The 20,910-nt window shown below is 39.7% G+C and overlaps 2 protein-coding genes across 2 annotated transcripts in view; one reads left to right on the forward strand and one right to left on the reverse strand.

Annotated features, from left to right (window-relative positions):
• mybpc2a (myosin binding protein Ca) overlaps positions 1 to 12,259 on the forward strand; it is a 49,854-nt gene extending 37,595 nt beyond the window's left edge. Inside the window, exons 15-27 of the mRNA XM_067476368.1 lie at positions 1,316 to 1,455; positions 1,698 to 1,857; positions 2,607 to 2,711; positions 2,868 to 3,056; positions 3,196 to 3,330; positions 4,553 to 4,720; positions 5,049 to 5,137; positions 6,112 to 6,307; positions 7,340 to 7,479; positions 8,383 to 8,542; positions 9,883 to 10,019; positions 11,345 to 11,531; positions 11,868 to 12,259. Of these exons, the coding sequence (XP_067332469.1) occupies positions 1,316 to 1,455; positions 1,698 to 1,857; positions 2,607 to 2,711; positions 2,868 to 3,056; positions 3,196 to 3,330; positions 4,553 to 4,720; positions 5,049 to 5,137; positions 6,112 to 6,307; positions 7,340 to 7,479; positions 8,383 to 8,542; positions 9,883 to 10,019; positions 11,345 to 11,531; positions 11,868 to 11,902 (1,841 nt within the window). The 3' untranslated portion in view covers positions 11,903 to 12,259. The remainder of the gene's footprint in view (positions 1 to 1,315; positions 1,456 to 1,697; positions 1,858 to 2,606; positions 2,712 to 2,867; positions 3,057 to 3,195; positions 3,331 to 4,552; positions 4,721 to 5,048; positions 5,138 to 6,111; positions 6,308 to 7,339; positions 7,480 to 8,382; positions 8,543 to 9,882; positions 10,020 to 11,344; positions 11,532 to 11,867) is intronic.
• Positions 12,250 to 20,910, reverse strand: part of lrrc4ba (leucine rich repeat containing 4Ba) — a 53,552-nt gene continuing 44,891 nt past the window's right edge. Inside the window, exon 4 of the transcript XR_010910756.1 lies at positions 12,250 to 20,278. The gene's annotated coding sequence lies outside the window, so the exon portion shown is untranslated. The remainder of the gene's footprint in view (positions 20,279 to 20,910) is intronic.

Consider the following 20,910-nt stretch of genomic DNA (forward strand, 5'->3'; position numbering starts at 1 on the left):
CATTAAAACCACATCATATTATAATGTACTCCAGCAAGACTCCACTACCCATTTTGACCTCAGTAATTAACACATAGCAGAATTATCCGCATTCTGACTGTTTCAACCTAAACACTGTAAAAGTAGAATTCATGGCAGAGCCACTCTATTGGATTGCATTAGATTGCACAGTTGGTTATAATGTTATGCAGGTGTATATATATCCCAGAGATGCTAATTTTAACACATAGAGTTCATAGCTGCTCCGGCCTAAAAGCATGTTCATATGACTTATTACCATAGAAATCCAGCATGGCTAATTTGCATTCCCATGTAACTCCCAACACTATTGCAGCTAGTTGAATGTACTTTACTAATTATACAAACCCAAACTCCTATCCAAACACACTTGCTAAGCAATTAAGCAATTACAATCACATTTCTGTTATTTAATTTGAACCAGAATATCAGCAGCATCCATCAAGTCACCTTTTGTTTCTCTTGTCATGGTCTGCTGTATTGTGATTACTGTGCACTTCATGTCCCAGGCATTAAACAAGAGCTTTTTAAATTTTGACAATTATTTTATTCCACAGCCAGTACTACTTGGTTAGAACTACTGACTCCAGGCTGAGAGGCCCCAGTAACCAACCTGACCAGCAACTCTACACATTTCCTTTGATTTATTCATTTCTATTAGTTATTTATAACTTTGTATTTTTAACACTGTGCAAACTTTAAGTCACAATGTTTAACAGACACGTTTAACTGTGACTGCAAGTGACACAAGACAAAAGCAGCTGATGTTTCTGTCAGTTTACTTCTGACTAATCCACAGAGGCCTTTATCCATTTTCTCACCATAGCAATTATTCTGTTATTTACATTTGTAGATGTGTGATCCTCTGTGTGATCTGATTTGGGCGGGGGGTGATAAAAGTGTGAGTGGGTGTAGTCTAACCCAGCAGTCCTGTAGATTTAGGCTGCTACACAACAAAGATCATGCAAATATCTTTACTCAAGTATTCATAGGTACATTTTTATATGCAAATCTCACCCTCTTGGAATTATTAAGGAAAAATATTATATGTGTAGAGACATCATGACAGAGACCAAAAAACCTTAAAATTGCTTGTAATACTTAATAAAAGTTTTCTCCCGGAAAACGTGCTTAGGTCTAAAATAAATATGAGTCTAGGATACATGTAAATTAATTTAACACAAGAGCAGAGTGTCAAAACATAAATGGCTGTGATGGTGTCTTCAACAATAGTTGTCCTACTAACCTGAACAATCTCATGCTTCACATCTTTTTTCTCTAATGCTCACAATGAAAGATCCTCCCAAAATCCACCTGGACACCAGTGCCACCGGAAACAAGAACACCATCACCGTGGTGGCTGGAAACAAACTTCGCCTTGACGTCGAGATCACAGGGGAGCCAGCCCCCACTGTGTGCTGGATGAAAGGAGACCAGGTGAGGAAGAATAGACAAAATTCTCGCCATTCACCTAATACACACTCACGTCAGATACTTTCTACCTTTGTGCGTCAATCAGAGTATCCAGCCGTTAGTCACTGAACAGCACAAAAGAAGAACTAGAGTGGGAAGGTTGAATCACCTGTCATTGTGGCAACTATGCTTTCGTTGTGTGACACAATTCTTTTCAACAGCCTCCTTTGTCTGTCTCCCTCACTGTGTCCCACCCTGTGGGGTAGGTGGTGGCTGAGGCTGAGGGACGAGTCCGGGTGGAGTCAAGGAAGACCCTGAGCAGCTTTGTAATTGAGGGGGCAGAAAAGCATGATGAGGGCCACTACACCATCACTGTGACTAACCCTGCTGGAGAGGATAAGGTTGAACTCTTCATCAGGATTGTGGGTCAGTGACATCTTGCTTTTAACCTTTTCACCTCTTTCTTTTGTTGACTCTATTTAATATGTCTTACAGTAGCTGTCTGAGAGCTATAAGGCCTTGAACTAGGAATGGATGATGGTCAGAAAACGTTGATGCTATTGATGATAGTTATAACTACAACGCTGCTTTTTTCATTTTGTAGTCAGTTTGGATAAAAGGAGACAATTTGTGTGTTTAAACATGTATGTGTACTGAACATAAAGATGTTTTTAAACTTTCAAGACAGTTATTCTTAATGTAATTGTTAGGACATAAAGTAAATACTGTGCCAAATCACCATACGGACAAATGATTCGCTTTGGCGACCCTGAACTCACAGGATAAACCAGGAACAAAAAACAAATAATTGAAAAGAAGCATTATGCAGCCTTCAAATGTCAGCTACAGTAGGTAATCTGCCAGTCTTCTTTGGTTTAGTAAAAGTTAGATTGTTATTAGTTAAACATGAGAATTGCAGCTAAAAAGTGAGGTGGACATAGCCATGAAGGACAATAAAATAATATGATTTGGTCCATAGAAAAGCCACGACCGTAAGATGTCAGTTGGAACATTAAAGATTTATTTGTGAATGCAGTCGTCTGAAAATCACATCTGCATTTTTCTTACATACTGTTTGCCTAAACTGGCTAAATAATTCCTTACAATCTGTCATAGCTTGTAATTTCTGTCATCTTTCCTCTCTTTCCATTTCCAACTGTAACCTGCCTCTCCAGATGTGCCCAAACCTCCTGAGAATGTCAAATGTACATCAGTTGGCGAGGACTCTGCCACGATCACATGGGACCCTCCTGCATTTGACGGCGGAGTTCCCATAAAAGGTACCCCCTAATGCAAACAATTTTCACATCTGATGTCTCCATCCCAAGAGAAAACAGAAGTTCAGATTTCCCTCTGTTTAATATGTAGCAGGGTTTTTGAACTGCAACACTAAGCGTTTTAACCACTTAACTGTATGTTGAGTCTGCTTCCTTCAGGATACCTGATGGAGAGGAAGAAGGTTGGCTCATCTAGATGGACCAAGCTCAACTTTGATGTTTTTGAGTCCACCACGTATGAGGCTAAGAAGATGATTGAAGGTGTACTTTATGAGATGCGAGTGTTTGCAGTCAATGGCATTGGCATCTCTCAGCCCAGTGCAAACTCAAAGCCCTTCATGCCCATTGGTGCGTTGCCATTTGTCATTAGCAGAATGGTTAATTAACAGAGGCTTTTCACACAATGCTCATTTTGAAGCAGCTTAACCTATCTCCCATCCCATTTACACTGGGTATTAACGCATTAATTACCTCCTGTCTCTGTCAGCCCCGACCAGTGAGCCCACTCGTCTCACCGTGGATGATGTGACAGACACTACCTGCTTACTCAAGTGGCGTCCTCCAGAGAAAATCGGAGCAGGCGGCATCGACGGCTACATCATTGAGTACTGCAAAGAAGGAAGTAAATATGCAAAACGGATCCCACTGTTTACTAATGTTTACTTTATTTGTAACCAATTGTAGCTTTAAAACTAAAAGCATTAAATCAGTTATTGAAGGATAAGACACAAACTTCTATATACAGTATTTTGTTATTTTTTAAAACATCCCACACAGAGGCAAAAATTTGTTGCTATTACTGACTGAATCCAGAATGTGGGTAAGCTTGGGTGGTTGACATGTTTCTTCTCCATGAAAATAACAACAGTGCTCATAGTATATAAACCCATCATTCTGAACTTCTTGTGCACAAGTCAAAGAACTATAATCCAGATGTATTCAACTAGTGTTCCATGCCCCCCCCCCCCCCCCCCGGGTTTTCCATTACTTTGTTAATTATAAAATAATTGCAAATAGATAATTTAGCTAATATTGTAATGCATCACGCAAACGTTAAATGCCAGACAACGGATTACTGACCCATATCTATGAAGAGTTACTTCTTGATTTTGCTGATGAAAAAGCCTCTTTGTTAGTTTTGGTTGCACAAAGGACAGAAAAAACTTATCCCAACCCATTTCCTCACACCCCACAACACTGATCTTCAGGTTGCTTCTGAATCAGAATCTTGGTCCCTGGATCACAATTAGTTGAGAACCCCTTTGCTGTAATGTAAGTAATGTGTAGTGTGAAAAGCCAGCATGTGCATGTCCAGTTTAGCTTAGGGACTATATAAAGTAGTGGCTATTCTTAGCTTTTTGAACCTTCTTTTTAAACAAACCAGCCTCTGCATCTTTCTTGGAAAAAACGATCACCCAGTACAGCAGTGTGGCCCACTGATTTTTACAGTTTTGTGAACAATAATGGAGATTTATAAAACAGGAAAATAAGCCAAACCAGTTTCTGGATTCAGAGACATTACAGTGCAGTTAAATAAAATGTAGAACTGGTTGTTGTTACTTTTGATAAGACCCTTCTAGCTAGTTAAAAGGACAAAGAAAATTGTGCTAAAGGAGTCAAATTAAAAATTGCAAAATTGCAAACCCAAATTTGTTCTTACAAATTATTTGCTCATCTAAACTTGAAGCCCTTTGAGACATGTAACAGTAACTCAGAGGACAATTTGTGAACAATGTTCTCGACTGATTCCTGGTTCATTTGTCAACAATATTGTGATCTTTGGATTGTTTTTGGTTTTCTGATCTGTTCTTTGCACTCTTTCTATGCTTCCCTTCATTGCTCAGGTGACCAATGGGTGCAGGCTAATGAGGAACCAGTGGAAAAGAACCAGTACAGGGTGAAGGATCTCCCAGTAGGGGAGAAATTGCTGTTCAGGGTGGTAGCTACCAACATCGCTGGCCGCAGCCCCCCTGCCATGCTCGCCCAAGCTGTCACCATCAGAGAGATCATGGGTCAGAGATTTGTTTTAAGTTGAACTAGTTGTCATGTGTTGTACAGAAATTAAAAAGCTACAATATGTTTATCAAATAAGTCAGAATACTACAACTTTGAAGAAAAGACGGCATTGGTACAAATGATTATTACCAGTTTTCATCCACTGTTCAAAGACATTGGATAACTCTTACTATATAGGGAATTTAGGAAGGAATTTAGGAAACACAATTTAACATGTACATAGTCTGTTAACCATACACTTTGTATATTCTATATGTCTAACCCCCCCACCCCACCATCCACAAAACCTTCTCCATCTCTGTTGCTCCTGTTTCCACCGTCCAGAGCATCCAAAGATCCGTCTACCTCGCCATGTGAGAACCAAACTTATCCAGGTTGTGGGTGAGAAGGTGAACTTGGTCATTCCCTTCCAGGTTAGTCCAAGTCTGGTCAAGTCTTGTCTTAGTTATAGAAATAGACACTAAAATTGCAACACTGGAAAAAAGTTCTGCGAACTATACATGGTGCTGGAGACATCTTGGGAATTTCTCACATTGACCTGTAGAGAGAGAGGCTAAACAGACATGGAAGCATTTGAGACTAAATCTTTTTTCTTTATTTAAAAAAGTGGCCAACAAAGGCAGTAGAGTTTGGATAGAAATCCTCTCCACAATGCTATAGAATAGGTCATTACTAGGGTACTTTAAGCCAACTCTCATTTGAAGTGAAAACTTAATTGGACCCAACACAGAGAAGAGTTATCACATTTACAACAGTCTGCTCTAATTCATTGTTGTCTTGTGTATTCTGTTGGATTCGAATGCACTGTGCATGTGTAAGTAAGCACACAACAGCTTGATATTGCCCTATAGCTGTAATCTGATAGTACAGTTATTCTCTTCTGAAATGCAAATCAGATCAGAGACATAGAGTCTTGATCTCAGCCACATATTAGAGTATTAGAGGATTCAACAGCAACTTGCAAAGGATGGCAATGGTGAAAAGTGGAGAACAGTGAGTAGCAAAGAGGATGCCAATGTTATAAATAAAAATAGATAAGAAAAAGTGAGCCATGGCCCTGCTGGCTTTTGAAGAAACGGATGAGAAGCTTTTTCTGAGACAGAGGATGTGGCTACATATTCTCCTGGGAGAAAAGAGCACCCGCAGTTCTGTCATCCTATACGTGTACCTAAAGCTGAGACATGTTAAACTAGAAAAAGCTGCCTTAAACGAAAAAAGATAAACTGTTCTGTTTTTTAAAAAACAAAACAAACAAAACATAATGATGTCACATTCATCTAACACATAGCATTTGAACCAAAACTGGCAGTAAAAACCTTATTGAGTGCGTTATTTTGCTATTTCACACATAATGTGCCTTTATCTGTTGTGTCATTCTAACTTGCAGGGAAAACCTCGCCCTGTTGTGACCTGGTTCAAAGACGGCGTTCCCCTGGAGGACAAAACGGTGGGAACTCGTACCAGTGAAGTGGATACCATCCTCTTCATCCGCTCCACAGAAAGAAGCCACTCTGGGAAGTACACACTGTCCGTTCAGATTGAGAACATGTCGGACAGCGCAGACATACACATCCAGATTGTAGGTTAGTCTTATTAAAATTAGAGCACCGGGCATGATTCCTGCTCCCCACTGTTAATAACCTGTTTGGAAGGGGATCATGGCTTGAGCCTAAATCTGTGACATGTCAAGAGTTTTTCCAAATTTGATGATAATTCCTAATTTCATACTCCTTAGGATCTGTGACTCATAGCTTTGATTTCTCTCGCTCACATAATCCTGGCTCCTGCACCAGCATTGCGGCCGCCAGCTCATGCTTCATCCTTCAGCTCGCCTCCCCGGGTCAGGGTGCTGGGTGGATTATTTGGCGGGGCTCCTCTGAGATTATTTGCACGTAGACTGGGATTAGGTTTGGATTTGTAGGGCTACTCTGTCACCGACACTCCTGAGAGAGTTGAGCTAATGAGATGCTGTGGCTTCAGGCCCCCATCCCCCCCCAGCTGATCTGTCACCGTACTGTTGCACGAGGAGACAGTACAGAAAGGATTACCAGGCAAAAACAGTAGTGCTGCTTGCTCTTTGTACTGTACTCCACAGGGTAGGGGATGCAGAGCAAGATTAATGACAAATACATAACTCTGTAGTACAGTATTACTGTACTGAGCTGTGTACTGTACATGCCACACAGAAGGATCTATGATAAACACACTATATTTCTCTGTAATCCAGGCAGGGACAAAGTACTGTTTCTCAGATTGTCAATTCTTTGCCACCACAGTAATGTGAGCAGCTCACCGCCTTTCCTTGAACTGTCTTTTGCTTTGCTAATCTGTCAATCTTTGCCAAATCTTTACTGCTGTGAATATTGCTTTTCTTTCTCTCTGTGGGATTTCCCTGCTTCAGATCTGTTTATCAATCTACCTTTAAAATCTTGTCTACATTACTACCAAGACAGGGAAGCCAGTTACTTATCTCAACCAGCTGAGCTATGCACGTGTGGGAAAAATGTTCCAGTCCCTTTGAGTTCTGTATTTCTCTCTCATAACTGACTAACAAACCTGTTTTGTACATATTTTCACACAAGATCCTACAACTTTCTCTCTCACAATCCCAATAGAAAAGCCCAGTCCTCCGATTGGTGTGCACGTCACAGACGTCTGGGGTTTTAATGCTGCGCTGGAGTGGAAGCCACCCAAAGATGACGGCAACTGTGAGATTATCGGCTACACTATTCAGAAGGCTGACAGGAAGACTGAAGTAGGCATAAAGACAAGTGTTCACTAATGTACAGAAAGCAATGGTAGTTTGTTTTATGATTGAGATTTTTTTTAAAAAGCTTCACAGGCTTTGTGGAAATCAATTTCAAAAGCTATAAAAAGTGATCTTAGCCTTTGGTCACATTTTTTACGTGGGAGAAACATGTCGGCCAGCGCAGCAATGTGGTTCACTGAGGTGTTTTAATAGTTTTTGAGCAGTTATAGAGAGCTATAGTACAAACAACCTAAAATCAGGTTCTAGGTTAACAAATGTTACAGTAAGGGTTTATATGGATAGTTTATTAATGTTCAAAGAAGTTTATTTTTACACAGCTGTACATTACAACCCAATTTGTATGTTATCCAATGATCCACAGAAGTAGAAAAAAAACACAAACAGAAACCAACAGAAACACACATTACCCACGTTTTAATTCTACTTTTTTGTCAAAATTATAATGGTTTCTTATGTTTCAGATGGTTTGGTGTGATGATTATGAGGTCAACCCTAGTTTTTAAAATTTTGTGTTATCAAAGACAACAATAACCTAGTTTATTGATAGGGCAACAGCATGTGCACAAACTCAGACTGACACTACAATTTAATCAATTTAATCAGTCATAAAAACTCTTAGACTTTTACCTCATAGTTATTTTGCAACATCCACAAATGTTGAGTCACGATGGTTCTTCCTGTGGTTGTTAGGAGATTTGTCGCATACCTGCAAAGCCTCACTGTACTGTCATGGTCGTCAAGTTGTACAGCTCAACAGGAAGGTGAAGTGGAAGAAGATGGATACTGGAGAAAGGAGATTTTTTTTTTAACTTATTTAGCGTTCAACCCTGTCTATAAGCCTCTTTCAACTTCTGCTTCTCCTCTCCTTCTATTTCCCTCTCGCATCAGGAGTGGTTCACGGTCTACGAGCACAACCGCAGGCCCAGCTGCACTGTGTCTGACCTGGTCATGGGGAACGAGTATTCCTTTCGAGTGTTCAGCGAAAACATCTGTGGCCTCAGCAACGAGCCTGGCATCAGCAAGAACACTGCCGTCATTACCAAAACAGGTAATAAAATCCCTGCAGAGCGCCATGCACTTTAACATGATATCATTGCTTCTGATGGCAAAGAGCATCAAATGCATGGTGAGCTGTAGGCCCATTGTATTCAGTTAAAACACACACTGGTCATTGTGATCTGTAAGCGGTAAGATACTGAAAACAGGAAACTTAGAAAAATGCAAAATGTAATACGATTTCTTTTTTACTATAGGATATACTAATAACTTAAATGATTAATTATTGGTTGTGATTAATTACTTTAACATAATTGTAGGAAAATTATTTTCCTCTGATTATGCTAATCAGAAAGATTCTTTGACAAAATGTTAAATAATATTTAATACTGGCTTTGGATTATGAAAGCAACCAGGCTAGGAAATTAACACCTGCCACCAGCCAAATGCTGCAACTGTTGTGTTGTTGCATTTGCTTACTCTACCAGAAAATTTGGCAGCCAACCAGCCAATCTCTTTTGTGTTCCAAGGAGCAGTCTGGCCTATAAAATTGTGAGCATTGTTTATCATTGTATCCATCTGACCTGAGGATGAATCAAAAGTCAGTTTCCTGTCTTGATGATTCAGATGGTAATTTGCAAATTACAACAGTTTGCTGTTGTAACAAGATATGAACAGAAAGCAATCACAAAGCAGCTGGAAGTGATTACAGCGTGTTACAAATTAGAAATTTCAGACTATGTTTGACACACTCTTTAAAAGTGTTACAGAAAACATAGTGTATATATGTCAAAATACAACATAGGTTCTCTGCAGTTCATGTTTTAATAATGTAATTTGTTTGGCTGATGAATTGTTTTGAGATTGTTTCCAGTTTCTTGTATCCACTCCACTGCTCTGTCCTATGATGGATAACCAACATAGATACTTTCAAAGTTACAGGATGAGGTTAATTTAATAGAAATGTTGTGGTTAAACACACAATTATTCATACTAGAGAACGTCAGTCTCCTGTGGGAAAGTGCTGAATTTTGCAATCCATTCATCTACCCAACATATTATCTGGGCTCAGGAGCGGCACCAAGGTAGCCCTTGGTCAATGGCCACATCTGTTGGGGTGGGATTCGATCCTGTGGCCTTCGCTGCTCTACCCATTGAGTCACCCCCCTTATAAATACTAGCTATTTGTAACATGTTACTGTTGTTCAAAAAACTATTGGCAAAAAGCACACGTAGACTCTAGATTTAGATTTTTTTGTGTGCAATTGCAAAAAGCCTCGGTCATCACCCTGTTGTTTTGTGACATGTTTTAATTGTTTTAAGCTCAATGCTCACAATGATCATTTTTTTTTCAAAGTAACAAATAACTGTAAGGCTTCTCCACCTGTCCAGGTCTGGCCTATAACCCTCCACCCTTCAAAGAAAGGGGGATAAACCACTGCCCCAAGTTCACAACCCCTTTGGTGGACAGAAGTGTAGTTGCAGGTTACGCCACTGCCATTAGCTGTGCCGTCCGTGGCCACCCCAAGGTATTTATATCCATTTATATTTGGTTTCATGCTTTGATTCAAAGTGACTTACAAATGAATGAGATGCACATGACCAACTTGGGCTTCAGTGTCTTCACTACACTGGGACGCTTCAAGAGGAGCTGGGGATTATACCGCTGACATTGTTTTCGATAGAAACCTTGCTCTATCTCCTCCAGCTACCACCTTACAGTGTAGGGGATTCCAGTGTAATGATTATGTAGTTCAGTTTTGAGATGATTGGCATTTATTGCCAATCGAAGGTCATCGTGTCTCATTATCAGTATCAGTGTCTAAAATTAACATATTTCAATGTAATTTGGACAAACATTTGTTCATTGGCCAAGAAACCTCCAATCAGCTTTTTGCTGCATTTTTTAAAAAAAAGTTATCATTACAGTGATTCTTTCCTAATTACCTTATAAATGTCACAAAACATAAAAATTATTGTCTATTCTCAACATATATATTTTTACTAATCTAGATACATGTTCAGATTAAAACATCTGATATACATACAGGATAATTATATATAAAAATCAATCTGGGGAATAAAAAATATCGAGTCCAGAACATTGTAAAAAGTATTAGTAAGAGTGCATTCTATTTTGTAAATATTATGCAAATAGGGCCAAAATACCACTTAATTAATGGAAATAGTGTATTTCTGAGCAAATTGAGGAGTTCGGAGTCTTCGTGTTAGGAAATGGGTAATAAATAAACAAAAAACCTGGGGGTTTTGGGTTGAGATCTGGTAAAAGCCACAGCAAATGGTTTAATGGATTTAACTGCTCATACGTGTGGAAGCGTTTGCATTTTTTATGGTTCTCATTTTTTCAGCTTTTTTTCTTTAATTTGTCACCCGCCTGTACTCACAGTAGGCCTAATTGTCCCAATTGTATCTTGCAAACAAACATAATATCCACCACTATAGCACCACCCATCCTGTTTATGCTGGATTGTTGTTCTTAGCTGTGCTGCAAGGGTACGCCAAAGATTTCATGCTCCATGTTTGTTAGAGTGAGCGTACAGGTCTTGAGTGTCAAACAGTGAGTGTAGAACAGTTAGAGAGGATTTTGATGCCTTTGCAGCAGGAATATATATTTATATCTGAAGTTAGAACAAGAGGTGGAGGAGAAAGATCTGTGAACGCTCTTTTTTTTCATCCCAGCAAATCGACAAAGATTTGTCAAGCCGAAATGTTGACCTAATTTCACCTTTCCCTCTTCCCTTCTCCATTGCTCTGTTTATGTGCCTTCTCCTCCTCATTTCCCCTTTCCTTCATCCCAATTATACCTCTTCCTCCAACACACTCTGCTCTGCAGCCAAAGATCATTTGGATGAAGAATAATATGATCATCGGTGAAGACCCCAAGTTCTTAATGCAGAACAACCAGGGTGTGTTGACTCTCAATATCCGCAAGCCAAGCCTGTTTGATGGGGGCAGATACTCCTGCAGGGCCATCAACGATCTTGGGCAGGCTGAGGTGGAGTGCAAGCTTGAAGTTCGTGGTAAGCTACCTGAAGTTCAGTTCCCATAATCTCAAAGTTTTGAACTAGAGCACAACTGAGGTCAGGGCAAATCTCTGGCTGACAGTCCTTAATAAAAGCTCAGCAAAACAAATCTCCATGTCCTCAACACTTTGACTGATATGTTGTTGTGAAACTTCAAATGAAATTTAAATGTGCTATACAGTATATAAAATATATAACACATGATTCACCTCACTGTATTTGCAAGTTTAAGTTTCAAAGACACATGTGACTCTGGATGCTGTAGTTTTTTTTTTTAAACAGGATGATCTACTGGATGCTCACATTGATTTAAATTTTTCTTTTTCTTCATAGTCGTACAAGAGAAAGGAGAGCAGGCGAAGAAATGAGCGACAGTATGAAACACCAGAGGATACAGTTGAACAGGAATAGTAATGGATTATGTATAACAGGATAGTCATGAATAAATATGATTAGAATAAATCATTGGTGAGACTCTAAAGCCAATCCTCCCGCCCCTCCATCTCCTTACTGTATATGCTTGCCTTTTGCTGCGGCTATGACGAATGCCACATCAGTAATATGCCATAAATTCTCACAGCAAGCTGCCACCTTGTCACATCCTGACTGAGAGAAGCCACAAGAGTAGTGTAGTAGCACTGCCCCACTGTGACACACAGATGGATCCTTCTTATCTGTGAAGTGGACCTGTCACTGAACACACTTATAAAACTGCTTGTCATCCATTACGGCTCCCTGTGTTGTCTGTTTTGTGTCCGGGACATTTTTATAGGTTGGGGTGAATTTATGATTGTGATGCAACTGTAGCACTGGAACCACCGCAGCGTGACCGAGCGGCTGCACACCTCTGCTTCTTCGCCACGGTGTGAGGTGTGTTATGCATGAGCAGGAGTCCGTCAGCCCTGTGAAGGTTGAATGGAGGGATCACTTTTCAGCCAGGCATGGTCGGCATCATGGAGGCACTAGGATTAAAGGGGTTCTTGTGCACAGATATGGATGTGCTGTGCCCTTCATGCACACACACACACTCACAGAGGGAACATATGTTGATTCAGGGACACACTCTCCCCCCCAGCAGTCATTCCAACATGCTCTCATACTACAGTTTGTTCCTCATGACAAGACCTACAGTGGTAGGCCGTTACAGATACATGGCTTACACTCATGCACACGAAAACACAAACACACTTGGAATCAGGGTCTCATTAGCAACACACACTAGAGACTAATTAATGCACCCATCAACACTGCCCTAATTAGCTCTCCCACGTCATTACTGAGCAAACGAATTACCACTAATTTACACACCCGCAAAACAAACACAGCACCGTCTCTGCTGGGAGAGTCCGCTGCGGCACACCAAATTAAAGCCTCACTGCGCTACAACTCAGACCAGCGTCCCAAGTGACCTCGCCCTCCCTTACACACACTCAAAACTCGACCATTTGACTAAAAAAGATTTGAAAACAGAGAGAAAAAAACTCAAGTTAGAGGCAAAAGCAGAAGTTTTAACTAAAATAGTTTGGAGGAGTTTCACGCTGCAGAATAAATACATCACCCTCCTGTGGGGGATAAGAGAGTACTTTACTCAGGCCTGTCCCACAACTGACGACCTCAAGTCTTGGTCTCATGTCTCTCCAGCAGAGGGGGTAAGAACACAGTGACAAAGACCATGACTGACCATCGTTAGGGTGTGTGGCATAATCGTGAGTGGCAGGTTATTAAGAACTATCACATTAATAATGCATCACTGACTGAAGCTCCAAACCTTAATGATTCCAACATGTGCCAGACTCATCTTCACTCTTGGCCCTCACCTTGAAACAATCAGCACTTCTAAGTACAATAGATTGCATTTCCTCCTGTACATTGCAGCATGTCAATAAAAATGAGTAGAAATAAAGTGAGGGCACAAATGTGGAGATAAACTAGGAAAATCCTCCAGATACCTGAAAGTAGGCCACAACTGGCTGAAGACTAGACCTGCAGTGCAGCATAAGGCTAAAATTTTGAATGCTGTCAAGCAGTAAGTGACTCTGCAAGTGTGTGTATCTGTTGATATAATCCTATTGTCAGTTAACCTGAGACGTGTGGCGTGTCACACTCCTGATTGACACATGAAAGCAGCACTGAAGATACACAACATGCTACTTTGCATGGAAGTTTTGGGAAAAACATTCTTCAGAAAAACAGCGTGTAACCTCGAAACTCCACCTGAGCTTTACCCTCTGTTCCTGCTCTGAAAAGTGATGTTCAGTTGCTAAGCAATCAGACTAATTGTATCTACTGGCATCATCCGCGAGCCTTAAGAAACTTTCAAAAATATGAGAAGGTGCAGGTTTACAATGCTGCTGTCAGTGTGCATCTCCTTTTTCTCACACAGTTTCATAAACCTTTAAGTAGTAAGCTAGAAAAAAATAGAGCATTTTGTTTTCCCTTACTCCCTGTGACACACCTTAAGGCTCTTTAAGTTTGTGATGTCTGAGTGAATAATTAATGAGGAAGCATGGCAGCCCAGAAGTAAACCACTGGCTTCTCCATGCGCACTGTATCTGCTCGGCTGTCTTCCAAATATTAGAACAGGCCTGACAAGACAAAAGAGAGTGATGAGACAAGTCCTACTACCAGGCAAAAAGGGAAGCAGAATGGTGCAAACATTGGGGCCGTCTGCATGTGCTGATCTGTGTGTGTAAAAGAAACGAAAGACAAGCGATACAGAAACAGACCTCCTGAAAACAGTAGGATTGAGGGAACTATAATTATGCAAGTAATTATACATGAAATCACAGACTTGGAGTGAGGGAGGAAGAAATAGAGGGAGAGAGGAAGAGCACTGGAGGGAAGGAGCCTTGCAGTGAGTCTCAGTGTAATTACAGTATAAGAGGAGATGGGAGAACACACATGAAAACACACATGTGTCATATACCATGCACCTGTTTTCTTAACACTGCACACAATGTCTACGCGCGTACTTACAGTTCAGGCCACACACAGACCACTGTACAGTACATTTCAGCACACACAAGACCACATGGAGGTTTTGTCTTCATCTTCAGTTGCTGAGATTTTTATTTTTTTTGCTTGGTTTTTTGTGGTTGCCATGGTAAGTTCTTATTGAACACCAGTATGACTTATAGTTATTTGTCATGGTGTTCCTTGATTAAAGAGCCTAAACACTCCCTGAGCTCACAACCCATATAATGAGGACAATGTATCTGGGGGGACGGGGTGGAGGCGTTAAAGACAGGGCTGCCCTCATATTTCACAATAATGACAACTTCATGACTGCATATGGCTGACAGCTTAGTCTGTGCTGAGGGTGGCTGGTTTTTGAGTTTCTGTCTATGTGATGGACACTTGGGAGGGGTTTGTTTTTTTGTTTTACTAGAAGCTGTTTAGGGTCAGGAAGTTTAGAGATTAGGTAGGAATTAGAGTTTTATTGAAGGAAGGACTTGTGTTGTTGTAAATTCAATTTCCTTTTTAACGTTATGACTTTATGCAGTAGTTGATAGTTGAGATACTACAGAAAGGCAGATGCAGTGGTTCTTGGCTGAAGTTATACTGCAGATATTGCAGTTCCAAGGCCACAGGGACAGCCTGTCAAATTTTAGCTTTTTAGTTTTTATAGAATATCTACAGCGATGTACTGTAACAAAGTCTTTTTAGTGTGACAAACAAATAAACATAAGTCTTCCACACTGTAAAACCACACAGAACTGACCTACAAATAAGTCTTAGATTTGCATTTTTTTACTTAAACACTGTGGTTGATCATTTATTTGATGATATTATCCCATCACTTACACATGGCCAAGATCACTTAAGAAGCAGGCAAAGTAATTTGGAGTGTGTACTAATATGTTTTTAGCCAGATGGGACTGAACATCTACAGTGTCTCCTGGGTTTTCAGTGGAGTTTCTTAAAATCCAGCAAACCTTTAGACTGAGGAATCCAGATCAGATGCCCATAATACACAAAGGGCAACAGTTCTTCTGCCACTTTTTTAAAGGAAATTCAAACCCTTCCAACTCATTTTTGCCATTTGTTTCAATGATTGTCTATGAGCTAATGACCAAAAAGTGAGAGACAGGTTGCAGACCAGTGAGTAACTCCACGGCTTGGATTTCTGGATCAGTTCCGTCCTGACTGTGACAGTTCAGTACAACACTGGCATCACCACAAAAAAATCAAAGCAAGTTTTCCACTTGCACAAATTACTTTATCATCACTTTTTTATCTCAGCATTGTCTTTCTAGATGTTCTAAAATAACAAAAGGACAAACATGTACATAACATGTATATATATTCGGAGCAAAGTTTCATTCTTATCACTGCTACTCCTCACTCTCCAGTACAGCCCTAACAAGCTGCTCTTGAACCTATCTCATCCAGAACATTGACTGCTCTCACCCTAATGAATATCTCCTGCTGAATTAGAAAGTTGGCTCATAATTGATTGATATGATGGAAAGAGGGGATGAAGTCTGATATGGATTTACAATGAAACTCTTTAAAAATCTAGGTTGCTATTTAGAGGTGAGAATACAAGTTGAGAGAACAAATATAGCCAGAACAGAAGGTTCTCATAACTAATGTGTATGCATGCACACACGCTCGCTCGCACACACACACACGAGCGCGCGTATGTGTTGTAGGTGTTCAATGTGTTGGCACCCACAAATGAGCTACATATTGTGTATGTAAATCCATGTGCATAGTGTAAAAGGAATAACAGTCTGGAAGATCATGACAGCATATGCAAAACACTGACAAACATACACTGATAAAGACAGCGCGTGGTCAAGACACTTAATAAGTCGGCTGCTACACAGCTACACCTAATTAACTCGTCCAGCAGCTGAGACTCAATAAAAAACATGTGTTGAGCTTTTCAATTCAAAGAGGTTTTAAGTTTAAAATCAAATCAAATGTAGACATTTGGAACATGATGAGTGGTGCTGATTAAGGGGTTCTTAATCGCTCAAAGGGCTGTGGGGGTCAAGGAAAATCACTGCTGTTCAGATACTGCACTAAAAAGAAAAGAAAGTTAAAGTTAATATTATTCTGTCTCAGTATAAATAAAAAAGGAGTACAGATAGTACACCGCAGGATTCTTGTGAAGTGTTTCCATTTTTGCAGTGGCTCTGTTCAGGGAAACATGTTTTCAAGGAAATTTTATGAACAGCAGCATTTTCTCAACAACCAGATCTAGTCATCAATGAACTTCTACTGGAAGATGTTCACTTCACATGTCCCTCATAACTAAAGGTTCTACATTTGAAATATTCTCTGAAATCCCACGACACACATTCCAAGAAACAACACGAAAGCATCACAGGGAGGACAGGAGCTGTTCTGAAAACCTTGAGCCGAAAACAAATTGTTGGAAGAGGAAAGAAAAAATGGTTAACTAACACAAATTTTAATTAACAACAACAAAAAAAAAAGACTTGTTTTTTTATTCTGTTCCTTTTACCTGAGGGACACAAAACGTCTTCACCCCAGTATCTGTCAACTGTCCAACATGATGGTCGATTCACGACAGCAAGAACGGTCAGTGTACTGGCATTATGCATCATGATTGATCTGAAGGGTTATGCATGAGACAAGGACTACGACGCCATTTCAAATGGCAGATGCAGCCTCGGGTGCAAACACTGCTCCATCATGATGTCTCCACTACTCACTACACTACTCGGTACATCCACACACACTGCCACACGAGGCAAAGGCATAGCAAGACTTTGCACTTCAATGCCCACTGTTTTCTACAAAGGGCGGGACAATGATAAGACAGATACTGTAAACCAGTGATACTTCTACAGGAGATGCATGGAGCGTACAGATGCAACTGAACTACTATTGTAAATTATGTATTTAAAATTCTTCACTTGCTTATAAGGTGTACATGACCTGTTCTAAGTGAGAGAGTTTGAAAACAATATTTAACTTTTACTTTTAAAATATTTATTGGAAGTAGAAATATGCTAAAAAATTGATCTTGTTGTGGAGAGATGCTGCTGACACCTCCTATGACACTGTGAGTTTTCCGAGTCCCAGTGCTACAGTAGCTTAAAGGCAGAATGCCGCTTAACAGCTGCTTTTTCAGCATTTGTTCTTCTTGCAAATTACACGGCTTATAAGAAGTGGAAGTTGTATGTTGCCAACATGTTAGTTTGGCACAGGAACATGTGACAGTTTTTGTTCTTCTGGGATTTAAGGGGGTTTGACTACTTCCAGAACTCCAGTTTGTTCAGTCTGTTGCCACACGTGACCTCACTTATCAGGTGTGTCCAGATTTTCTTACCTGGTCTTTATGTGTCTCCCCAGCTTTAAGGCACATATTGCTATAGCTATCTAACTCTATTGGCTAACCAGCTGAAATAGTTGATACACAGGACTTAGTTAGTTAAAATGCATTAACGGTCGAAAAAGGTGGACAAAAGTAATGAATAAAGTCACTGAAAACTACGTAGTGTCTGAACAGGTAAAATGTTTAGTTTAATGAATCCGCCGTTAAACATCTTACTTAAAATTAATAAACTGTTTAAGTATTTAGCAAAAAGTACCATATTTTACAAAAAGCTAAATAAATTGCACCTGCTGATGGACTACACTTGTTCCTACAATTCAAAGTTTTTCTTCTCAAAGGAAGCTCCAAAATCCCACCACACAGACCAAGAGACAGAATAACGGGTTACAGGGAGGACTGGAGCTGTTCCGAATACAGCAATGGGTGGTCTTCCTTATTAGCTGCTTGCTATTCACATATTGTTAAGGCGCTTCTATTATTTTGTCAGCCCCCAATTGTGATCATTTTGTTCTCTCCGCATGGGCTTTCATCATAATGTCTACACCTCTGGTCGCTCCTCATCATTAACTCCTAGGAATCCTGCCACTGTTGAAATTTGTGCCCCCAGTCTGCCACAGACTGGATCAGCGTGTGTTACAACCCCCCCATGAATACACAAACACACACCACTCCCCAGAGAAGTAGAAAGTGGCAGCACTACCTACTAATCTCCGCACTTCGGGAGTTTCTTTTTCTCTCGTCCGCAACAGAAAACCCTTGCTGTTGAAGTAGATTTGCTTACTCGTCCTCACCCATCTTCAAAGGACTGAGATAACTGAATATACCTTTTATTCATTTCGAGGCACTGTAATTGTATTTTTCCCCACTGAGCAAATCCTGAGCAGACTTGTGTATATACCTGTGCTTTCATCTGCATTATGTTTAGTAATAGTATTATTTTTTGGATTGTTTTTGTTCTTTTATTATTTAAAATTCTTTTATATACTATTAGTTATATTTTTCTGCTGTTACCATGGTTTTTCTTTCTGCATCCTCTCTGATTTTGGGGACAGCCTTACGCTCCAGGTAAGAAGGACTCATCTGCTATCACAGGGTGGAGGGAAAAAAATGCCTTACGGTCTTTTCATTAAAACAATTACACTAATTTCACTTTACTTGCTAAAGAAAAAATGGAAATGCTTTATTTTAAGGAAGGCAGGATAGGCAAAAGAGTAGAAAACATACAGTAGATAAAAGAGAGAGAAGAGAATCGGAACATAAAGCTGATAATGTCATGACTCAATTATAAAATAGACGAGTGCTTATATATGTTTATGTGTATAAGACAAAAGCGGCAGCACAACATCAAAAGAATGCAGAGATCTCTTGCCACCTTTATTTTGTCATTGGGGATGGAAATTATTTTATCTGCCTAATTTCATTTTGGGAGTGATGTTATTAGTTTCCCTGTGCTTGTATGACCACAGCCTTAAAATTAGATCTTTCAGATAAAATCAAAGTCTTTTGACACATCAGAGCTGTGGTGAGATATCAATTATTACCAACAGCTCTAAAATAGGACAGATTAAATTTCACAGTTATGGCATTTCGATGTGGTTAGATGTTTTTCTAACATCTCTCGTCTCCACTCAAAGCTCTAGTGCTAAAGAAAGTACTCTGATATGTTTCTCAAAAAATAAAAATAAACAACTTTTAATAGCTCTTAGATAATAAGTGTGATCCAGCTCACTGTGGTCATGACGTCCAGTCAAGCTGCAACTCTTTTTGATAAGAAAAGCAAACTTTATTTTCTTTTCTCAAAAAAGCACCATTTTTACACTCACAAAACTAGGGTGCAGGCTACGAGCGTTTTTTATGCTTTCCAAATTCTTGGCCCTCCATTTCTGTCTCATCTGCAGAGGGATCTATCAGAGCTGCTAAATGAGGCTGTAAATATTTTTGACATATTCAGTAGTAAAACCAGTTCAACTAAAATGTCTATGCTTTACATCCATGTCTGTTGTAAAAGGAAACATTTGCTTTCACTGGAAGAAAATGTTTGGTTTCTCATCCTAAATGACAAAACTTTTCAGACTGTGTGCCTTTAGTTGTTAGCTCTATAAAGTACAGAGTTGTATGTGCATATACAGGGGCGATTAATAAACTAATAGGAAGTCTATTGACTTGCATCAATAAAATAAATAGGGCTTGCTATTAATGTTGTTTTATGTATTGTTTCATAAAAGGCAGGAGGGGGTCCCCAAATTATTTGTGGCTATAGCCTACAACTCTTAAATGACAATATGGTGCCCCAGGACCCACATTTGCTGACAAATCAATAACATACACTTTATCAAGAGAAGTCAGGATGTCAATAGGAAACATAGGAGCACTGTATGGCATTGCTTTCACTTCACACATGCTTTCCTGTACACGCATGTGTAAGTAGAATCTGGGAGGGAAGAAGAAACAGAAAAACAACACTTATTAAATTTCAACTTCAAAGTTTCCACAAGGGAACGCACATTGCTCATGTAGGAAGATGCAGACTTGAGAAGATCAAATAAATACTTAAGTTTTCATGGCCCGTCTGAAGCTAACATTGATATTTTCATATATCGATGGGTCATTTTTTTACCATACTGTTCTTAACAAATTTATCCTCAACAGATTATTCCCTGTAGAATGAGTGTGGCTCACCTCTGTCTTGGTTACCATCTGCCGTAACTTTTAATTTCTGTCCCTACATAGATGTTTATGATGCATCAATTTTACTGCTCTCTTTCTCTCTATCCTCCTTGTCTTTTGTCCTTTCCTCTTTTTAAATAGATGTGTTGCTTGCAAAATCTGTCTTTCACACTTACAGCAGAAAACCCATACAGATACAGTTACTGAATGTAGTGTATCTTGTTAGGGACCAGTCTTCCACCCTCTGCAGTATTCCTGTAATTTAAAATCATCACATTTTTGCTTGTGCAGAGACAAAAGTCTGATTTGTCAATCCAGATTTATTGTTAAAGAATTTTGTTTTTACCAGATTCATCCAGTTCCTTTTTGCTCTCATATTTTTACTGTCTGTTTTAC

The sequence above is a fragment of the Channa argus genome, chromosome 15 (assembly GCF_033026475.1).
Source record: "Channa argus isolate prfri chromosome 15, Channa argus male v1.0, whole genome shotgun sequence".
Classification (NCBI taxonomy): Eukaryota; Metazoa; Chordata; class Actinopteri; order Anabantiformes; family Channidae; genus Channa; species Channa argus.